Source organism: Artemia sp. Qi Xiang Cuo, chromosome 11 (genome assembly GCF_049724085.1).
Source record: "Artemia sp. Qi Xiang Cuo chromosome 11, ASM4972408v1, whole genome shotgun sequence".
Classification (NCBI taxonomy): Eukaryota; Metazoa; Arthropoda; class Branchiopoda; order Anostraca; family Artemiidae; genus Artemia; species Artemia sp. Qi Xiang Cuo.
This window is the reverse complement of record NC_142804.1, coordinates 73,063,881-73,082,400: the sequence shown is the minus strand read 5'-3', so window position 1 is coordinate 73,082,400 and position 18,520 is coordinate 73,063,881. Positions and strand designations below refer to the sequence as shown.

At 36.2% G+C, this 18,520-nt stretch overlaps 1 protein-coding gene across 3 annotated transcripts in view; it reads left to right on the top strand.

The window, feature by feature from the left end:
• LOC148947325 (SLIT-ROBO Rho GTPase-activating protein 1-like) overlaps positions 1–18,520 on the top strand; it is a 707,344-nt gene that overhangs the window by 306,217 nt on the left and 382,607 nt on the right. For all 3 annotated transcript variants that reach the window (XM_089097014.1, XM_089097015.1, XM_089097013.1), the window contains one exon: positions 7,976–8,211. In XM_089097014.1, the coding sequence (XP_088953140.1) occupies positions 7,976–8,211 (236 nt within the window). The remainder of the gene's footprint in view (positions 1–7,975; positions 8,212–18,520) is intronic.

Below are 18,520 nucleotides of genomic sequence, written 5' to 3'. Positions count from 1 at the left end.
ATGCACATAGTTTCTTTTGGTTAGTTCAACAATCCCCTTACGTTCCCTAAAAGTATCAACTTAAAACCCTTGGCTGTTCTTGGGATATTTCTAATACGCCCTTTTGACAACCAGCATGCGCGTAGTATTTTAATTTAGTTCAACATCCCCCTAAACATTCCCTGGAAGTTTTACCTGAATACCATTAGTCTCGGTAGCAGTAGTAGTCGTATTATAAGTAGCAGTATGCACATAGTGCTTTTTGGTTAGATCAACTTCTCCAACATGCCCTGAAAGTTTCAATTTAATACTCTAAGCCGCTCCTGAATAATTGCTTATACGCCCTTCTGGCAACCTGCATGCACATATCGTGTTTTGCTTAGCTCAACATCTTCCTAAGTATCTGTTGATTCCAAAAGACAACCATACCTTCAAAGGAAAGCTATTTCTTATTAAGTAAATTGCTGCCATATTGTTATAGCTTATTTTTTGCTGTTTTTCACACACTTTTTTTTTTTTTTTTTTTTTAACGTGTCGCCTACTGCTACCCAAAACTGCATAACTGCATATGAAGGTCTTTTTCATTATGAAATTAAATTCTCAATTGTTCCTATATATATATATATATATATATATATATATATATATATATATATATATATATATATATATATATATATATATATGGTTTTGTAAATTCCAATCTAACCATTTCTAACGTTCAGATTTCATGCTCACTCTCCTTGTTACTTCACAACCTCTCCCTTTTTTCTCTCACCCCCTCTCTATCTTTCCTCCTTTCTACCTCCTGCTCCTCCTCTCTACATCTCGCCCTTTCTTTCCCTCTACCCCATTCTTCCCTCCCTCCTCTCTCTCTCTCTCTCTCTCTCTCTCTCTCTCTCTCTCTCTCTCTCTCTCTATCTCTATCCCTCTCTCCCTTTCTCTCTCTCTCTCTCTCTCTCTCTCTCTCTCTCTCTCTCTCTCTCTCTCTCTCTCTCTCTCTCTCTCTCTCTCTCTCTCTCTCTCTCTCTCTCTCTCTCTCTCTCTCTCTCTCTCTCTCTCTCTCTCTCTCTCTCTCTCTCTCTCTCTCTCTCTCTCTCTCTCTCTCTCTCTCTCTCTCTCTCTCTCTCTCTCTCTCTCTCTCTCTCTCTCTCTCTCTCTCTCTCTCTCTCTCTCTCTCTCTCTCTCTCTCTCTCTCTCTCTCTCTCTCTCTCTCTCTCTCTCTCTCTCTCTCTCTTTCTCTCTCTCTCTCTCTCTCTCTCTCTCTCTCTCTCTCTCTCTCTCTCTCTCTCTCTCTCTCTCTCTCTCTCTCTCTCTCTCTCTCTCTCACACAACAGTTACTTTCAACGAAACTCCCTATGGTAAAACACAGTCTTACCTACCCAATATAATTTTTTCTCTTTTCAGCTATTGCAACTTGGAAGTACTAGATGCATATATCTAAAAATTATTGAGAGAATTTGCTTGACTTATTTTAGCTGATTATAAGATATCTTTGAAAACTTCTGGAAGTTTTAATATTGCATTGGTTCCTTGCCTGCTTTTCTTCTATTTTTCAGCTGACTCTCCGAAAAGTGGGGACAAGTAGTTTTCTACTGAGAGTATCCCAGTTTTATTGGAGCTCTAATCTATTTACCAAAAGTCTTTTCCCCTTTTTTAATAAGAAACTTCAAGTTGAACTTTGGTTTAAGTTGTTTTATTTTCTACATCTGAACTTTTTTGTGATTGGGGATTTAAGCGGTTTGAATGAAAGATAATATTAAATGCTTAAAAGATTTAAATTTTTTATACTTATAGTCCGTTTTTATATGTTAAAAGTTTGTGAATGGTTTTCAAGCTGCATTCTAGATCGATGTATAAATGAGAAAAGCTAAGAAATGGCTAAATATTTAAAAGTTAGGTACAAGTACAATGATATGTTGATGAGGTTTTACAATTCAAACTGAAACTGTCTGAGCTTATTTTTAATTGCATTCTAAATATTTCAGGAGCTATGCTGTCCAGGCACGTACACATGATTTTGTTTGAGAGGTGAAAGAATTCTTGCATTTTAGCATGGGGCAATTTTGTCCCCTTTCATAAAAACAAATGTAAATTATACGACGAAAAATGACAAACTATAAAAGCTTGGAGGTTTGTAGGGATTTGATTCCCCCCTTGAAATTGCTGAAGAAACAGTTTCGAATTTTTTTTTCGTATAGCTTTGGATTTTTTAACGCGATGCGATATTAATAACGGGGTTCAGTTCAGTTGTTGCAGACAGTACGATAGATTCCTAAGGCGGGTCTTTATTTGCTAGTCACTTTTGGTGAGATATATTTACTTCATAGGAGATGTTTCGGCTGGGGCTTCCCGGGATCTCGGGACTCCTTAGGAGGTTCCGGATAAAAAAATGAGCTACTATAAGAAAAAAGAAAGAAATCACTTTAAGTATTATTGAAAACACTGAAAAGTTATGGTATATGCATAGAAATACAGAGCTTATTTGTAAGAAATATTTTGACCTGTAAAATTTTAGTTTTTCTTTTTTATTTACCGGCTTTTTCTTTCTCTGGAAAGAATCAGTCAGCTTTTAGAAAGCAGAGTTATTTATCTTTCCAGAAATTTCATTTTCTGCTATATTCTTATGGCAATCTTCCATTTCACTCCCAATAAAGTGCGAATGATAAATCTGGCAAACAAATGAGGATATTGACCGCAGAAAGGTACCAGCTGGCCATAGTTGACTCTATTGCAAGCTCTATATCCCATCGAAGAGGATCCAGGTATCCAGCAAGACAAACCTCGGTTAAACCTCCACTTCAAAAAGGTTATCAGAGCAAAACAAAAGGCACACAAGCAAAGGCTACTCTCAAAGAGCAAAAAGGATAGACTTGCTTTCCTAAAAGCACTCAAAGAAGCAGTTCGCATGATTCGGTAATTCTGTGTCCACCACGGCTTAAATCTCCTACCAAGCTTTCGAATGCTTCTGCTAAGAGCTGGTGGAGAATTGTTGAAGGGCTTTACCGTTGTCTAAGGGAACTTCAATTTCTTCTTCGAAAATCAACGACGGAACTCCTGCAAGATCCAATGGCAAAATACCGAAGCTCTTGGTAAGACATTTGCCGAGTTCTCTAATCTAGAGGATAACGGCTAAGAAGTTCCCGATTTTTCTGATCAAACTGATACTGTCCTTGATCTTGTGAAACATTCCACTTTTTAAGTCCTTCGCATTCTGCAGCGTCTTGATGTTATCAAATCCACTGGTCCTGACGAATACCTAATGTTTTCTTGAAGTCCTGCCGTGCCGAATTAGCTAATCCTTTGTCATCGCTTTTCTGGCTCTGTTTCGCTCTGGAACCTTTCCGTACTATATGAAATTCCATAAACGTCATTTTTATACCTAAACCAGATGGTGACGCAAAGAGTGTTGGCTCATGTAAACCTATTAAACTTCTCTCCCGCATTGGCAAATTTTCAGTATCTGGAGTCAAATGGCCTTTTAGGCGACCGCCAATACTGATTCCATCGTAAACGTTCCACTCTCGACTGCCTACTTTCCCAGCACCAGGAGTTGATCGAACTTTTAGCAAAAGGATACGGCATCTGGCTATTGTTATTCGACATCGCTAAAGCTTTTGATAGAGTACGATGTCCGTGGGAGCTTGTTAGAAGTGATCAAGAGCTTTCTTTCTGATAATTCACTGTGGGATGCTCTTGACGGATCCACTTACCGCGAATATCCAATAAAGGCAGACGTTCCTAGGGGTAGTATCTTGAGACCCACGCTATTCATTCTCTACGTAAATGATATGGAAGACATCCTTGCAAGTCCTCAGCAATACTTTTCTGACGACACCACGACACGCGTAGCCATTCCAAATTACGAAGACCAAAACAAAGCCTCCCTGCCCCTACAAACGGATCTTTTGGAATTAAAAAAGTGGTCCGATGCATGGATGGTTGATTTCATTGCATCGAAAACAAAGGAGCTGCTGGTCTCCTCGTCGAAAGTGCTACGCATACGCCCCGACTTCATCTTCCAGAATAAAGCTATAAAGAGAGCCGACAAGCTTCATCTCGGAATCCACTTCTCCACAGGCATGTCTTGGAAAACCCATATCGATTGGGTGAGAACCTCCTGTGGAAAAAAGCCGGGAATCACTCTTTGCTGCAAAAACCTTTTACCACCCAGCCGGATCATCGCACTTTACAAGTCTTGCATCATACCCATCGCTGAGTATGAATGCCCACTGTATGCTGATGTTCCGAAAACGTTGTTAGTACCATTTCCAAAGATCCAAAATAGGGCTATTAGGGCAGGCTCAGTCGTTCCCCATGATTCTTTCCAGTCTTTTAGTGAAAGGTTTGATGTAGTGTCGATGGCTGTTTTCTACAAGTACAAAAACTCACCTCCTTCTCTAGAGCATTCTCATATTGTGCCCCCCCCCCATTGTCCAACCGACATGTAAAACATGAAGGCACACAACTCGGTCCAACTGTCTTATGGTTTACACGCAGATAACAGAGTACTTGAAAAACATCTTCGTTCGACGTTGCACTTCGATTTGGAGCAATATTTCTGGGGAAATTATCCCTAAAAATTTCTGTGTCGACTCCTTTAAAAGAAGATTAAGCACTCATCCAAAACTTCGTGATGGAGCGATATAAAAGACTAACGGCAAATCAGATATTCAAATGTACATGGCATCGCAAATTTAGGAATAGAATAAAAAAAAAAAAAAAAAAAAAAATCTAGATTTGTCACTCAGCATTAATTGGTGGGATTAATTCTTTCTTCAGTAATGGGATTGAATAAAGAAGGAACTTTGTTTAATTGGCAACAGAAATAATTTTACTTTAAATAATTGGTTGGCGTCTGTAACTCCTAACCAATCACTAATATGAAAACAATCCCGTGGAATTTTACAACAGGTGTAGTTTCCGATCCTCATGTACTTTGTTCGTGTTACGCCTTAAGGCAAGCGAGTATTTCATGGTACAGAAAATGTATAAAACCAGTTTATTTGTTTGAAGGGTGACACATTTTGTAAAGGACATTCTGTTTTGTCTCACGGCTGGGGGAGCGAGTCGAAACTCTGGTAAAGTCTTATCTTAGAATTTAGTGTTTGGAGAAGGGGGCTAATTATTTTGTTTCTATCTTCGCAAAAAGAAGCATACGTGAAAGACATTTTTCCGACTAAAAATTCATAAAATGTGTTAGAATACATAGTAAATTTTTCTCGTAGAAACTTGAAGGATGAGGTATGAGTTAAGGTTACACTTACATTCTCATGAAACCAAACAAAAAGCATGTCTTTCGAACGTAATGGGAATATGTCATGAGGAAGGATTTAAAGGAAAATGGTAGTTCGTGGGAGGAGTTAAAGAGTGTGGCTTTAAGTAGATTGGGTTGGAGGAGGAGCTTGCGCAGTTGCTTTGGCCTCGGGTGGATTGGTGCTACACTTAGTTATGTGCTTCCGATCCCAAACAGTTTCACTGAATAAAGCTAACTCTTGTTTTTACATTTTGGGATGAATCTGATTTGACAATGCTAAATTACCATTTTTTGTGTGGAAGTTTCTTTCAGCTGATTCTCAAAGTAGATTAAGAAAGTTTTTAAGCATCGTGTATATTGTCTCGTTTTTCCTGGGAAACTATCGGGATTTATTGTGGCAGCTCTAAGAATATTTAATTGGATAGACGACTGCTTAACTTTTTGAACAAAAAAGAAGTGAAAATACAGTGTGGCCAAGATAAAAGAGACCTGCTGTGAATACAAAAGCAGAAAAAGAAAAGTAGATTGTTGATATATTGTAAATTTTGTTTAAATACAGAATATTGTGAATAACAATAAGCTGATCATTCAGTAGTTCTTGGAAACATGCACCATGAACACGTTGGAAAACTGCACACCAATTGCCCGTTTCTGCATCATGCATCTAAGCCTTCTTTGAGACTGTTCATTGAACAGTAACCAGTGCCTTGGGAGATCATTCCTAATGCAACATTCACAATATGATTGCAGAAGTCAAGCCAAATAAACTGGCCAAAAAATTTCAAAAGTTGCCGTCTTGCGTATGTTAGTTCGTGATGAGTACTCTAAATACCCTGTAAACAATTGAATGTCAGTATTTTTATTCATAATATACTGTATTTTTTATTTTTAAATAAAGATTATAATACATTAGGTATTAACTTTTTATTTGCACTTCTGTATTAGGCATATATTCGTGGCCGAAATCAAAGTGGTGCATCTTACCCATTTTTCGATAAAAAGTTGGAACGTTAGACAGATTTCTCAAGTGGATCTTAGTAGTCGTACTTACGATGACTTACTTCACAGGGGGCACGGAAGAAGGGGTATTATCAGACAAAAAAAATTTCAGTACCTCAAGGTCAAAGACTAGATAACGTAATCTTATATACTATATGCTAAAATAAAGCCATTCTGTTCAGCTTGGGGTAGTACACTTTCAAAAATCTTGTGCACTAGGTGGCACGTGGTGAAGAAGTGGTGCTCCTGTGATATACACCAGTTGGTGGAAACTCCTTTCATTCCGCTACACGCCTTAAATTTTACTACATATTTTTCTTGTTTAAATCCTTAAACAGAGAACTGTTTTCACAAAAAAAAATGATGTTAGCCTTATGTTTGCTTTCCTGTAAAACTGTGAAATATGAGATAAGTCCTTTTGTTTTGAACAGGTCGTAATTTCAATTGTTTTTTTATTTGGTGTTGTAATAAAATATTTTTTTTTTTTTTTTTTTTTTTTTTTTTTACTGACCTGCTACTGCTAACAGTTCATTATAGCAGAAAGTCGCCCGAGACCAACTCAGCAAAATCAAATCTTATCAGTTTCCTTCTCATATCTACCTCTATAATTGTCCCTTTTTGAAGGGGAAGGCCTTGCAACAGGCAAGTTTGAGGGTAATTCTTCTGTGTTTTGAGGGTAATTTTATCCACAGCTTCAGGATAAAGTTCTTCACCCCTCAACAAAATAATGTCATTCTCAGTTCCCTGGGTATAATTTACCTAAATGGTTGCCAATCTGTGGGTGGGGGATCTTGCCACAGGGATGTTTGAGCCAGAGTTTTAAAATGTGGTTTTATCAACTGCTTCCGGATTAAGCTCTTTACAAGTCAGAAGAATAAAGCTGTCTCAGCTTTTTTTCCATATTCAACTCAATGTTTGCTGCTCTTTTAGGGAGAAGGTTTTGCGGCAGGCAGGTTTGTGCCGTAGTCTTCTGAAGTTCAGAGGTCAGTCTTCATTCACTATTTTAAGTAGTGAATTAAGTCATTAAGTGAATTAAGTTTATGAGGTCAGTCTTCACACCTTAGCAGAATAAAGCTATCCTCAGTTCATTGGCTGTAATTTGCCTAAACTATTTTCAATCTGTGTGTGAGTATAAATTGTGACAGGCAAGTTTGAGGCAGAGTTTCAAAGGGTGACTTTATCCACTGCTTCTGAATAAACCCCTTTCGCTTTATCCGGCTTTATTCACTATCTTAGTTTATTCAAATATGCCTTGCTTCCGAAAATATTTATTTTTCTATAGTTCTTTATAGATTATTGTTATTAATTTACAAAAGTTGTCTCATGATAGAACTTACAGTTGGATTTGGTGAAGTCGCTCCTATTCGCATGAACCAGTAAAGGATAAAGCTGTATACACAAGGGACCTTATATAGTTTTGGGCCATGTATAGAAATTCAAAATGACATTTTACTATTAAGACTAATTTAGATAATAGTTATCATTCCTGAATCAGCTAGAAATGAAAATTCTCTTTTCACTTGCCTTTTTTTTGTCGAGACACTCTGCTCAACCGTCCTTAGTAGGAAATGAGTCGTAAAAAATACAGATAAAACTCCTCAGGGAGAAAGAAAAACAAAATGAACCTTCAAAAGAAATAGTAAATTGGAAGAGGGTGAGGTGATTCTCCCCTCTTACTTTCTATATTACCTGCGCCGCTTCTCTTCTGCCATTAGTGTATTAATTGTGTATCCTTTTTAGGCTCTACAAGTATCCCTTTGCCGTCTGAAGTTGCATCAACTGTGAGTACAGACAGTAACGCCTCTCCAGTATTTCTCCGAGGAGTGGAACCCAAACAGCCTCCGACTGTTGCATGGGTAAGACCCACATCCATCGTTGAGCCACAATCACCTTTGCCACCAAGAGACTCTGCTATAGGAAGTTTATCGACACCGGATAGATTGAGCGAAAGTGAAGAGTCGACTACTACGAAAGAGGTACTGGTCACCTCTGTATAAACTCACTGTTTATTTTGCTTCCAGTACGTGTTTATGTTTATTTGGGGAAGGCAACACTGCTTGAAGCTTGGGGATTAATTGCTTGTTTGTGTGATTCTTTCATGAAGGCATATTTTGGAAGGCTGGATCGTTTGAATGGCCATGCTTTTTTTGCTTGTTTTTAGTTTTGAGTCTGCTATTTCCTCAGTTACTCATGACTAGAGCTGAGGCCTAGAAGGCTAAGTTTCTACTAGGTTTTTTTTTTCTTTCTATAGTTTTACGAAGTCGGCTAAAAAGCAACCTATCAAGCTTGTGTACTCCTCGATGCAAAATTTCGGTTCCTCTACAGCCTAAAATTGATCTATTCATGCTTTCTTTAAAATTTGCAATCCTTAACCTTTTTAATCGACATTAAACATAAAAATAGAAATTGATCCCGAACTAAAATTAGAAAGCTCTAAAATGTCGTGTTTTGCAAGAGAAAAAAATCGAAAACCCTGACAGGAATATTTAATAAGTGTTTTTAGGTTTGACCTTCATTCGCTATCATCTATAGTTAAATATGGTTGAAAAATAATTATTCTAATGCAGCCCAGGATACCCAAAACGTAGGGTATCCTGCTGTATCAATTTTGCTGTTTGTGTGTACATTAGGGCTCTCTAAAGCCGTGGCTTCATTACGGATTTTTTAGGCAAAGTCGCCCGTGCTTTTCAACTTTTTCTGCCAGCTTAAATTTCTATTAGTGCTTTTTATGGCTATTGGCTTTTTTCAGGGAAAAACGAAAGCTGTTATCACTTGGCTGACTTCGCCTGAAGAAGCCCTAACCAACACAGCGCCTACCTCTTCTCTTTCCCTGTCCCTCCTCGTAGATATGAAAATGCCTATATGACGGCTTATGTGACATATTTATTGTACACATAAATCGTCTTGCCGAAAATGAAAGGGCTTATCGTTTATTTTTATGATATTAAATGAGAGTAAAAGTAAGGTTTTTAAGCTGCTTTCGATAACTTTTTTTTCAATTGTTTTAAAGTAAGACATTTCAAAATTACCGTTATTTCAAACATTAAAAATGTCTGAGACTAAAAAATCACATATCCCAGCAACATGCGGGTTTTTTTAAATTTGTATCCCTGTTAGAAATGCGGATCCGGGAAATTATTTCTGACCTATGCTATTTACCCCTCCAGCACCCTCCTCCCCCTCCCACTGACAACTCCTCAGTAGTAAGGTTGGCATGTTGCCACCATATTTGTATCGAAATTATGCGAGTATTTGCAGCAAAAATGCAGAAAATGTTTAGAGAATCTAACTTGAGATTGTTGTTTTTAAAACACAAAAATTGTTGTATCAAACTGCAACCGAATCACTGAAATGTAATTAATTACATATGATAAAGTTCTGTTTGACTTCTACAAATTTAACTAGTAAATAAAAACCCACTAGAGGAATCCTTCTCATTCTAAACGGAAAGTGTCAGATATGACTTTTCATCTTTGTTATGCTAATATGATTTATTTCACTCTTATTTTTTGGCTAGGATTCTTAGCAGGCACGCATGCATTGTTGTTGTTTTTTTCAATGTTGAGCCCAATAATAAAAAAAGAACAAATGTATTTAATAGTTTGAATAAGAGATGCCCTGAAATTCGAGAAAACTTAGAAGTTGAGGTGGACGAGGTGCCCTCTCCCTGCTTACGTCCCTAGTTCTCAGTTTTGGTTGTCTTTTGGACCAGTCTTGGACGTAATCGTAAAAGCTCTTCCTGTGTACGGGAATGGGCAAATGCATGCGTTTTTTTTCACGGACATTGATAGGATTATACTTGTAGATGGAAGGGACACAGGACAATGATTTGTCCAAGGCAGGTGGGGAAAGTGCGAGAAAAAAAATGTCACTGAGATAAATTCTTCCTTTTCGCTAGAGTTCCGTAGCTTTGAGAGCAGCTGCCTTTTAGCATCTGATAATGCGGATGACACATGCGTAGAATTTTCTTATTTTTCTTGGGGGGGGGATTTTCAAAAAGGGAAAACACTGGTAGATCACCGGAGATACTGGTAAAATCATATGACCGGGTTTCGGGGGGGGGGGGGAATCTGAAGTATAAATATAATTTTCGTAAAATTCTACTTTTTCTTGGTGGGGTGGGGAGACATTTTTCAAAAGAGAACCAATGAGAAACGCTTACTTGGGGTACCCGTCGTAAAACGTCACGTGATTGATGTATGAGCTGAGAGCTATGGATAAAGGCAATTATATAGGAAGATATATTCCCTCCTTTTTTATGATTTGTGATGCTTCATCCTTAACCAGACCGGATAAGAAAACAGAAGAAAAAATCACATCACCGTTCTTTCCTCTCTAATTAGTATTTTTGCCGAAGTGGATTTTGATGATGAAGAACAAACTATGACTTATTCTTGTTGGCTCAGCAGTGTTCCTTTAATGAAGGAAATTCTGGTCAGATGCATTTATTTGCTCTTTAGAACTTTTGCTCCAAGATAGTATTGGGAGAACATATTAAATTAGAGCTTTCTAAAGGTTTTTTTGTTCTTCTTGTTGACTTTGTTCGATTCTTTTTGAGATGTCATTATCACTATGAAGTGTCTGAAGCAAATAGAGGATTTTTGTGATGGGAGGGGGTTTAGGTTTCATCTTCTGGCAATGCTTTACGCGCGGTTTCTTTTTTTTCTTATTTAAAGATGTGTTGTTAGATTCAACATCGTATTGGAAAGACGTAAACTTCGGTACATTTGTTAATTATTAGAAACATGAATTTTGGAAAAAAAGCCCCTAAGTATAAGAAAAACAGCTATGTTTGGCTCTGGATATAAATCTAGAAGCATCTTTGTGAAGGGGCTATTCTATGGAAGTCATCTGCTAATCCTTTAAACTGAGGTGATTAGGTTGTTTGACTTGTTGGGCCTCGTGAAATGTTTATAAAAACACGTAAATTAGTTATAAAACCTCACTGGCTAAGCTTGCCATAAGCAAAAGAAGAAGGACAAATAAATGCGGAAAATTTTCGGGGAAATCTATTTTACTGACTGAGGTAATTTTTTTCGAGACGCTCTCCTCCAGTGCCTCCGGAGTTGGGCTGCACATCAACTGGAAGAAAACGAAGATCATGCCTATAGAAAAGACTGCATCAGCATCACCCTTAACTGTCACGATCAACGGCCAAGCTGTTGACGTGGTAAGGCAGTTCACTTATCTTGGATCAATTATATCATCAAATGGCACACTTGACGCCGAAATCTCAGCCAGATCAGCAAAGGCAAAATCTGTATTTGGACGGATCCTGAGAGCAGTCTTCCACAAACCGCAAATTAGTTGCCTTACAAAGGCCCGAATTTACAATGTCGCAGTTTCAAGCATCATGCTGTACTTTTCTGAGACATGGCCGATAACCCAGACACAGCTAAGAAAGGTTGATGAAATCCAAAGTAGACACCTGCGTCGAGTTGAATCCTTTAAATGGTATGACAAACGCTGCAATACTGAGATCCTGAAGACCTTCAAGTTAGCGAACTTCTCCACCCAAGTAGAAGCTCGTTCTCTAAGATGGTACGGCCTCTTACTCCACCTCCCGCCAACTACCCCTGCAAGGATCATTTCGGACTTCAATCCCTTGATTGTCTGGAAACGTCCTCGAGGGAGGTCGCGCACCAGATGGGCTGATGTTATAAATTAACACCTCTTCAACCGCAATATCGACCCTAATGAGGCCTCATCCCTAGCCCTGGACAGGGCTGCTTGGAGAAGACTGACAGCGCTGTCAGTCAGTTCCCTCTACGCTGGCAACCCTGCTGAGCAAGAGCGTTAAGTAAAAGTAAGCAAGGTCATTTTCGTGGACTGCATTACTGACTAAGATCGAGATCTTGAAAATTGAGAAAAAAAAATATTACTTAGCAACTGAAAAAATGTTATGACTGGCTATGCAAATACATTCTGAAACAAAATGAATGAAATAAAAAATAATATTTACTTAATTTTACTGAAGCCTGATAAAAAAAATTACTTCATTAATTAAACTTAATTATTCTTAAACTTAAAAAATCAAGATTAATTTCAATGGCATAGTTTCTTTGTGTATTGTTTGTGTGCCGTAGTTCTTCATTAGATCCATCAGTGTATCCCTTTTTTTCTGGCTTTTTCTCAAAAACTATAAATGCCAGGATAGGCTTAAATTTAAACACAAGCCACCGCTTAAACTTTATTCAAATTTAATTCTAAAAAAAATATAGATAAACTTCATCAAAAGGCATGGTTTAGTTTGGTTTGGTTTGCCCACCATAGATCTTGATTTGATCCATCAGCATCTCTCCCCATTGTTGGCTCTCTCAAAAAGCTATAAAGACCATCGCAGAATAAAATAGGTAATCTAAAAAAGAAGATTCATTACTTATTCTGGTTTAGCGCACCCTTTTTTACTGAGAAAATGACCATAATTTTGGTGGTTAATTATATGCTGAGTTTGGAAACTCTTAAGTGACTTCGAATGGACTTGGTCAAATTGAATCCTGAAAATTATTTAGTTTTGTTGTCATGTCTTAGTACTAAATTCTAATTTGGTCATACATTTAAATCTGTATACAATCTAGATTAAAGTTCTAATCATTTATTGAGAAACATGGTACTTTCTCTGAGGCATGGTCCAAGTCCAAACATGGTATTTTTTAGTCAATCAATTAGCTATAAAATTATGAAAACTATAATAATAATTTGATTATCAATTATCAAATATCAAAGGACTAATTGATTGCTTTGTTTCTGAAATCCTGAAAGTGTAAAAACGTGTATTTGGGCATATTGACCTATGAAAAACTTGCTTAGAATAGCGTAGAATTATGAATGAAGGAAATCTGATGGTTAATTCAATCTTAAGACCACAACTGAAAAACTCCGGATCTACAGAAAAATAGCTCGAGTCAATTTTTTTGTTTCTTTAAACCAAGTCACCAAACATTGTTCACTTTTCCTTTTCAGGAAATCTTAATTTATCATGAGTTAATTGTTACCTTAGCCAAGCGATAAAATTTGAAAAAAATCGATGTCTAGCTCTTTAAGACGATGAAGCGCTTTCCGATAAGGTTTTAATTTGATTATCAATTATCAAATATCAAAGAAGTAATTGATTGCTTTGTTTCTGAAATCCTGAAAGTGTAAAAACGTGTATTTGGGCATATTGACCTATGAAAAACTTGCTTAGAATAGCGTAGAATTATGAATGAAGGAAATCTGATGGTTAATTCAATCTTAAGACCACAACTGAAAAACTCCGGATCTACAGAAAAATAGCTCGAGTCAATTTTTTTGTTTCTTTAAACCAAGTCACCAAACATTGTTCACTTTTCCATTTAGCTTTTCAGGAAATCTTAATTTATCATGAGTTAATTGTTACCTTAGCCAAGCGATAAAATTTGAAAAAAATCGATGTCTAGCTCTTTAAGACGATGAAGCGCTTTCCGATAAGGTTTTAATGGTTCTTGTCAAAAAGCCATAAAAGCAGGTGACAATCGATCCTATAGTCCCTCAGAGAAGAGTGAAATATCTAAAGAGCTTTCCGCTGCGATTTCTCTTCTAAGAATGTTTTTTGTTATCGTACTGAAAAGAATGTAATAAAAAGAAAGGCTTCTATCATTTCACTCAACACGTTTCAGAAGCCAGGCTGATTGACTTCAAATCAATTTTTTTTATGATTTTGGTGTCAAAACACTTTTGACTCCTAATTTTATACTTTTTAAAATTGATTAAAAAAATAGCACTAATACCACAATACTGCAAAAACAAAGAAGTGACAATCGAAGTTAAAATGATAACTAAATGCAGATTATCTAACCAACTATTTTTGAAGTTTCCTACACTCAAGGGAGATAGTGGCTACATCCCCCACGACTGATCCATTTTTTCCTATTTTTACCTATTTGGTGGGGCTTGGTATGATGAGAGAGGAGCATAACTTCTGAATGTGTTCAGCAAGTATGTATTAAAAAAAAAAAAAAGAGTCCGTGAAATTGTTACAGAAAGCGACCAGATGTTTTTGTTTTTAACACAGTTTTAAGGTGGATTTCTCAAAAATAAAAGTTTCAGTTAGTAAACATGACTAATTAGTTTTACCGGGGTAAGGGATTAGGCACTCGTAATAATCAGTTAGCTCTGCTTATTTCCAGCTAGAATTTCGTGAAATGGTCTTTAACTTTAATTCCATTCTTATAGCGTGTTGATTTTTTTTTAATTCACATAAAGATTATTCGTGTCTTTGATTTTGGTATCGAAAGTAAAATTTATTTTATTTTTTGGTTGTGATATTGTAATTATTGTTCGTCATAGAAAAAATATTTCTTTCCTTGCATGATGATTAAGTATTTGATAAAAAATGAAAATATATTTTCCGTCCGTTAGTACATTTTATTTATTTCATAGGCTGGGAACCCTTGGGGACTCCATAAACAGACTAATTGGAAGGGTATTGGTTAAGTTCGTAATTATGTTCTAAATATAGGTCATTTTTCAAATTCAACTCGATTCATTTCATTACAAACAAAAATAAACATTAACTATAGTACGAATAGCCCCCCCCCCCCCTAAAAAATGGATATAAAAATATTTGCATCGGGATGGCTATATACACCTAACTATTAAAAAATTGAATAATCGTTATCGAAACAAAACAAAAAAGTCAGAAAAAAAACAACTAATTAATCTTCTATTCTGCTGTTTTAATAATTAGTATAAAAAGGAACAAATTGTCTCTTTTATTTTACACCAGGTCCTGAAAACCCCAACTTGGTAGCGAAGCCGGTCATCAAAACACCTTATATTTGTGTACTTCCTTTTATTTAGGCCTAATTTAAGTAGTTGTAGATTCAAACATGTGTAATTTAACTAATAAATTTTATCAATTTACTTAATGTTAAAACTTTCAATGTTTTTTAAATTTAAAATTTAATCTCCAAGGAGAAAAGAACAGTCCACAATATGCGATCTGTCTAATATTTTATTTTATTTTTGCGTAACTTATTATTTTTAACGAATCACTGATTGCTAAGGAGTACTGTGAATTTATTGAACTTACCTCTACTTGAGACGAGTTATGGGCTGTTCAACCCCACTCAGGGCTGATGTTTCAGTTGTTGAACATTTTTTTAGAAGACAAGATAGCAAGCCTGTCCTCTACCTTGCGGCAAATGAGATTGGACCCCGTCCCTTATTTCAAATAAGGGGTTCATTATATTATACCCTTTCCTATTAGTCTTATTTTTTTTTGTCTTCCTTTTTTATTCGTTTAATGACTATATTTAGGCTGGCATAATTATTATTATTATTATTATTTATCTACTACCCGTCAAAAAAAAGGTACAAAAGACGGAGTATCAAAAAAGAAAAAAAAAACACAAACAAAACTCAATTATACACTGCACTGCAGGTACGTAACATATATTCAAACCTTCCCAACAGACTCCTTGTGGAAAAGTGGAATCAAATGAAGAAAAAAAATTCTCTCACGACTACAGGAAGCAAGGCAACTGAATACTGGAGAAAAGAAAAGTATTTCCGACTGTTCAGAAATATTTAGTTCGATTCCTACTTGGTTTCGGCGACAAACTATTGGTGTATAAGCAGCAGTACGTTCAATTTCTAAACATATATTCTACCAGTACTGAAACTAACACTTTATTGCAGGACCAAGCCGCCAACACAGCCAGGCACCCTCTTCATCCATCCCAATCTATTCACTCTCTAGAGGTTTCTAGAGGTAGAGGTTTCACTCTCTACCCCCTCCCATGAAGCTAAAAATTCCTTTAGCTTCATTCTCATAGCCCCTTACCATCCCATTCGGGGACAATATGCTTCTCGTTTGACCTCAGATGAATTGCCAAAGAGCACAATCTTTGCCGATACGTCATCCTTCATCCTTAAAACGTGGCTCAAACACCTTAGCCTTTATTTTATCACAGCCATAGAGGTGAGATCGAGCCATATATATATATATATATATATATATATATATATATATATATATATATATATATATATATATATATATATATATATATATATATATAAAAAAGGTGCCTTTATACAAAAAAGACATATACAAAGGGGCTTTTAGCTACACATTTATTTTTTTTTTGGAAAAATCAAATTTAAATTGAGTCGCATATCAAAACCTAAATTAATTCGAAAAAGGAATAAAAGCGTACTTATCGTACAAAAATGGTGTAGTGCAATATCGTACAAAAATGGTAAAAAAAAAAAATAAAAAAAAAAAAAAAAAAAAAAAAAAAAAACTTAATGTTGCACTATACCATTTTTGTACAATAAGTACGCTTTTATTCCTTTTTCGAATTAATTTAGGTTTTGATATGCGACTCAATTTAAATTTGATTTTTCCAAAAAAAAAAAAATGTGTAGCTAAAAGCCCCTTTGTATATGTCTTTTTTGTATAAAGGCACCTTTTTTTATATATATATATATATATATATATATATATATATATATATATATATATATATATATATATATATATATATATATATATATATATATATATATATATATATATATATATATGTGGCTCGATCTCACCTCTATGGCTGTGATAAAATAAAGGCTAAGGTGTTTGAGCCACGTTTTAAGGATGAAGGATGACGTATCGGCAAAGATTGTGCTCTTTGGCAATTCATCTGAGGTCAAACGAGAAGCATATTGTCCCCGAATGGGATGGTAAGGGGCTATGAGAATGAAGCTAAAGGAATTTTTAGCTTCATGGGAGGGGGTAGAGAGTGAAACCTCTACCTCTAGAAACCTCTAGAGAGTGAATAGATTGGGATGGATGAAGAGTGTGCCTCTCTGTGTTTGTCTCAGGTGGCTTGGTCCTGTAATAAAGTGTTAGTTTCAGTACTGGTAGAATATATGTTTAGAAATTGAACGTACTGCTGCTTATACACCAATAGTTTGTCGCCGAAACCAAGTAGGAATCGAACTAAATATTTCTGAACAGTCGGAAATACTTTTCTTTTCTCCAGTATTCAGTTGCCTTGCTCCCTGTAGTCGTGAGAGAATTTTTTTCTTCATTTGATTCCACTTTTCCACAAGGAGTCTGTTGGGAAGGTGATGGATTGGGCTCTTCAATTGCTTTTTTTTTTTTTTTTTTTTCGTCGAAGAAGCTTTGCATCGATTTCCTCTTTTTATTAATTATATGCAGACAGAAACTTATTATATGGAAAAATATTGAAAAAACTGCCAGATACAACCTTAAATAAGTAGAAAAAGATTTTCTTTCTTATTCTATTAAGCTTTTTTATTTTATTATTTTGTAAAAATAAACTATTTTTATAATTTGATAGATGCATTTTTTTTTCTGTCCCTTCTTTTGTTCACTTTTCTGTACCGGAGGTTTTTGGCATGGCTCCTTAATTGCTTTTGTCTTGTTATATATTCTCTCATCAGACAAGCTTTGAATTAGGCTCCTATAACTTCGGAATCTCTGGTAGTAAGATACCTCTAATGTGTATGGATAGATTAAGGTTTATGCTTACCATGCATGTTTTTGGCCGATTTTAAATAGATCGCGTACCGTCTTCAAGTTTCAACGAAAGGTAAAAATTTTGGTATTATTCCATAGCTGAGACTATGGAATAGACATAACTAGTATGAGACATAACTAGAATGAGACATAACTAGTATAGACTTTCGATTCCAACCCCTTTAATAGCCAGTGCCGTCCTTTGGGGGTGGCAAGTGGTGCTACCGCACTGGGCCTCGCGCTAACAGGGCCAAATATGTTATGAATTACAATCACATGAGTGATTTTGTGACTTCATGAGGGGACTCACAGAAAAAACCGTGGAATGTACGACTGGAGTTCCCAAATTTGCGCTCCCCCTTTATATTAAGCGGGGCCAGCGGTTTTAAAACTGTCAAAAACCTCCTTCGTTAGACACCCTTTTGGCCCTAAACCACAACTTTCCTGCTGAACCCTAGGAATCACATTGGTAACAGTCCCGCTAGAGGCTACATTATTATTGCTCCCGCTATATTACGACCATAACGTCAGGCCCCGCGTAGTGCCGGCTGCACAAGGCCTTGCGCACCAGTAAGGCCGCGTCTCCCAATACCCCAGTTGTATATCTGATTTCAGTGAACTTTATGAAAAGAAAGGGGTGATTTTGTAGAAACAAATATTTAAGTTGGAATCCTGTTTAAATCCTCTACATGCTATCCTTCATTCTAGTATCAGGTTATTTGATAATGCTATCGGAATCGAGTCAGACTTCAAATTTAAATTTATTTAGCTTTTGTATT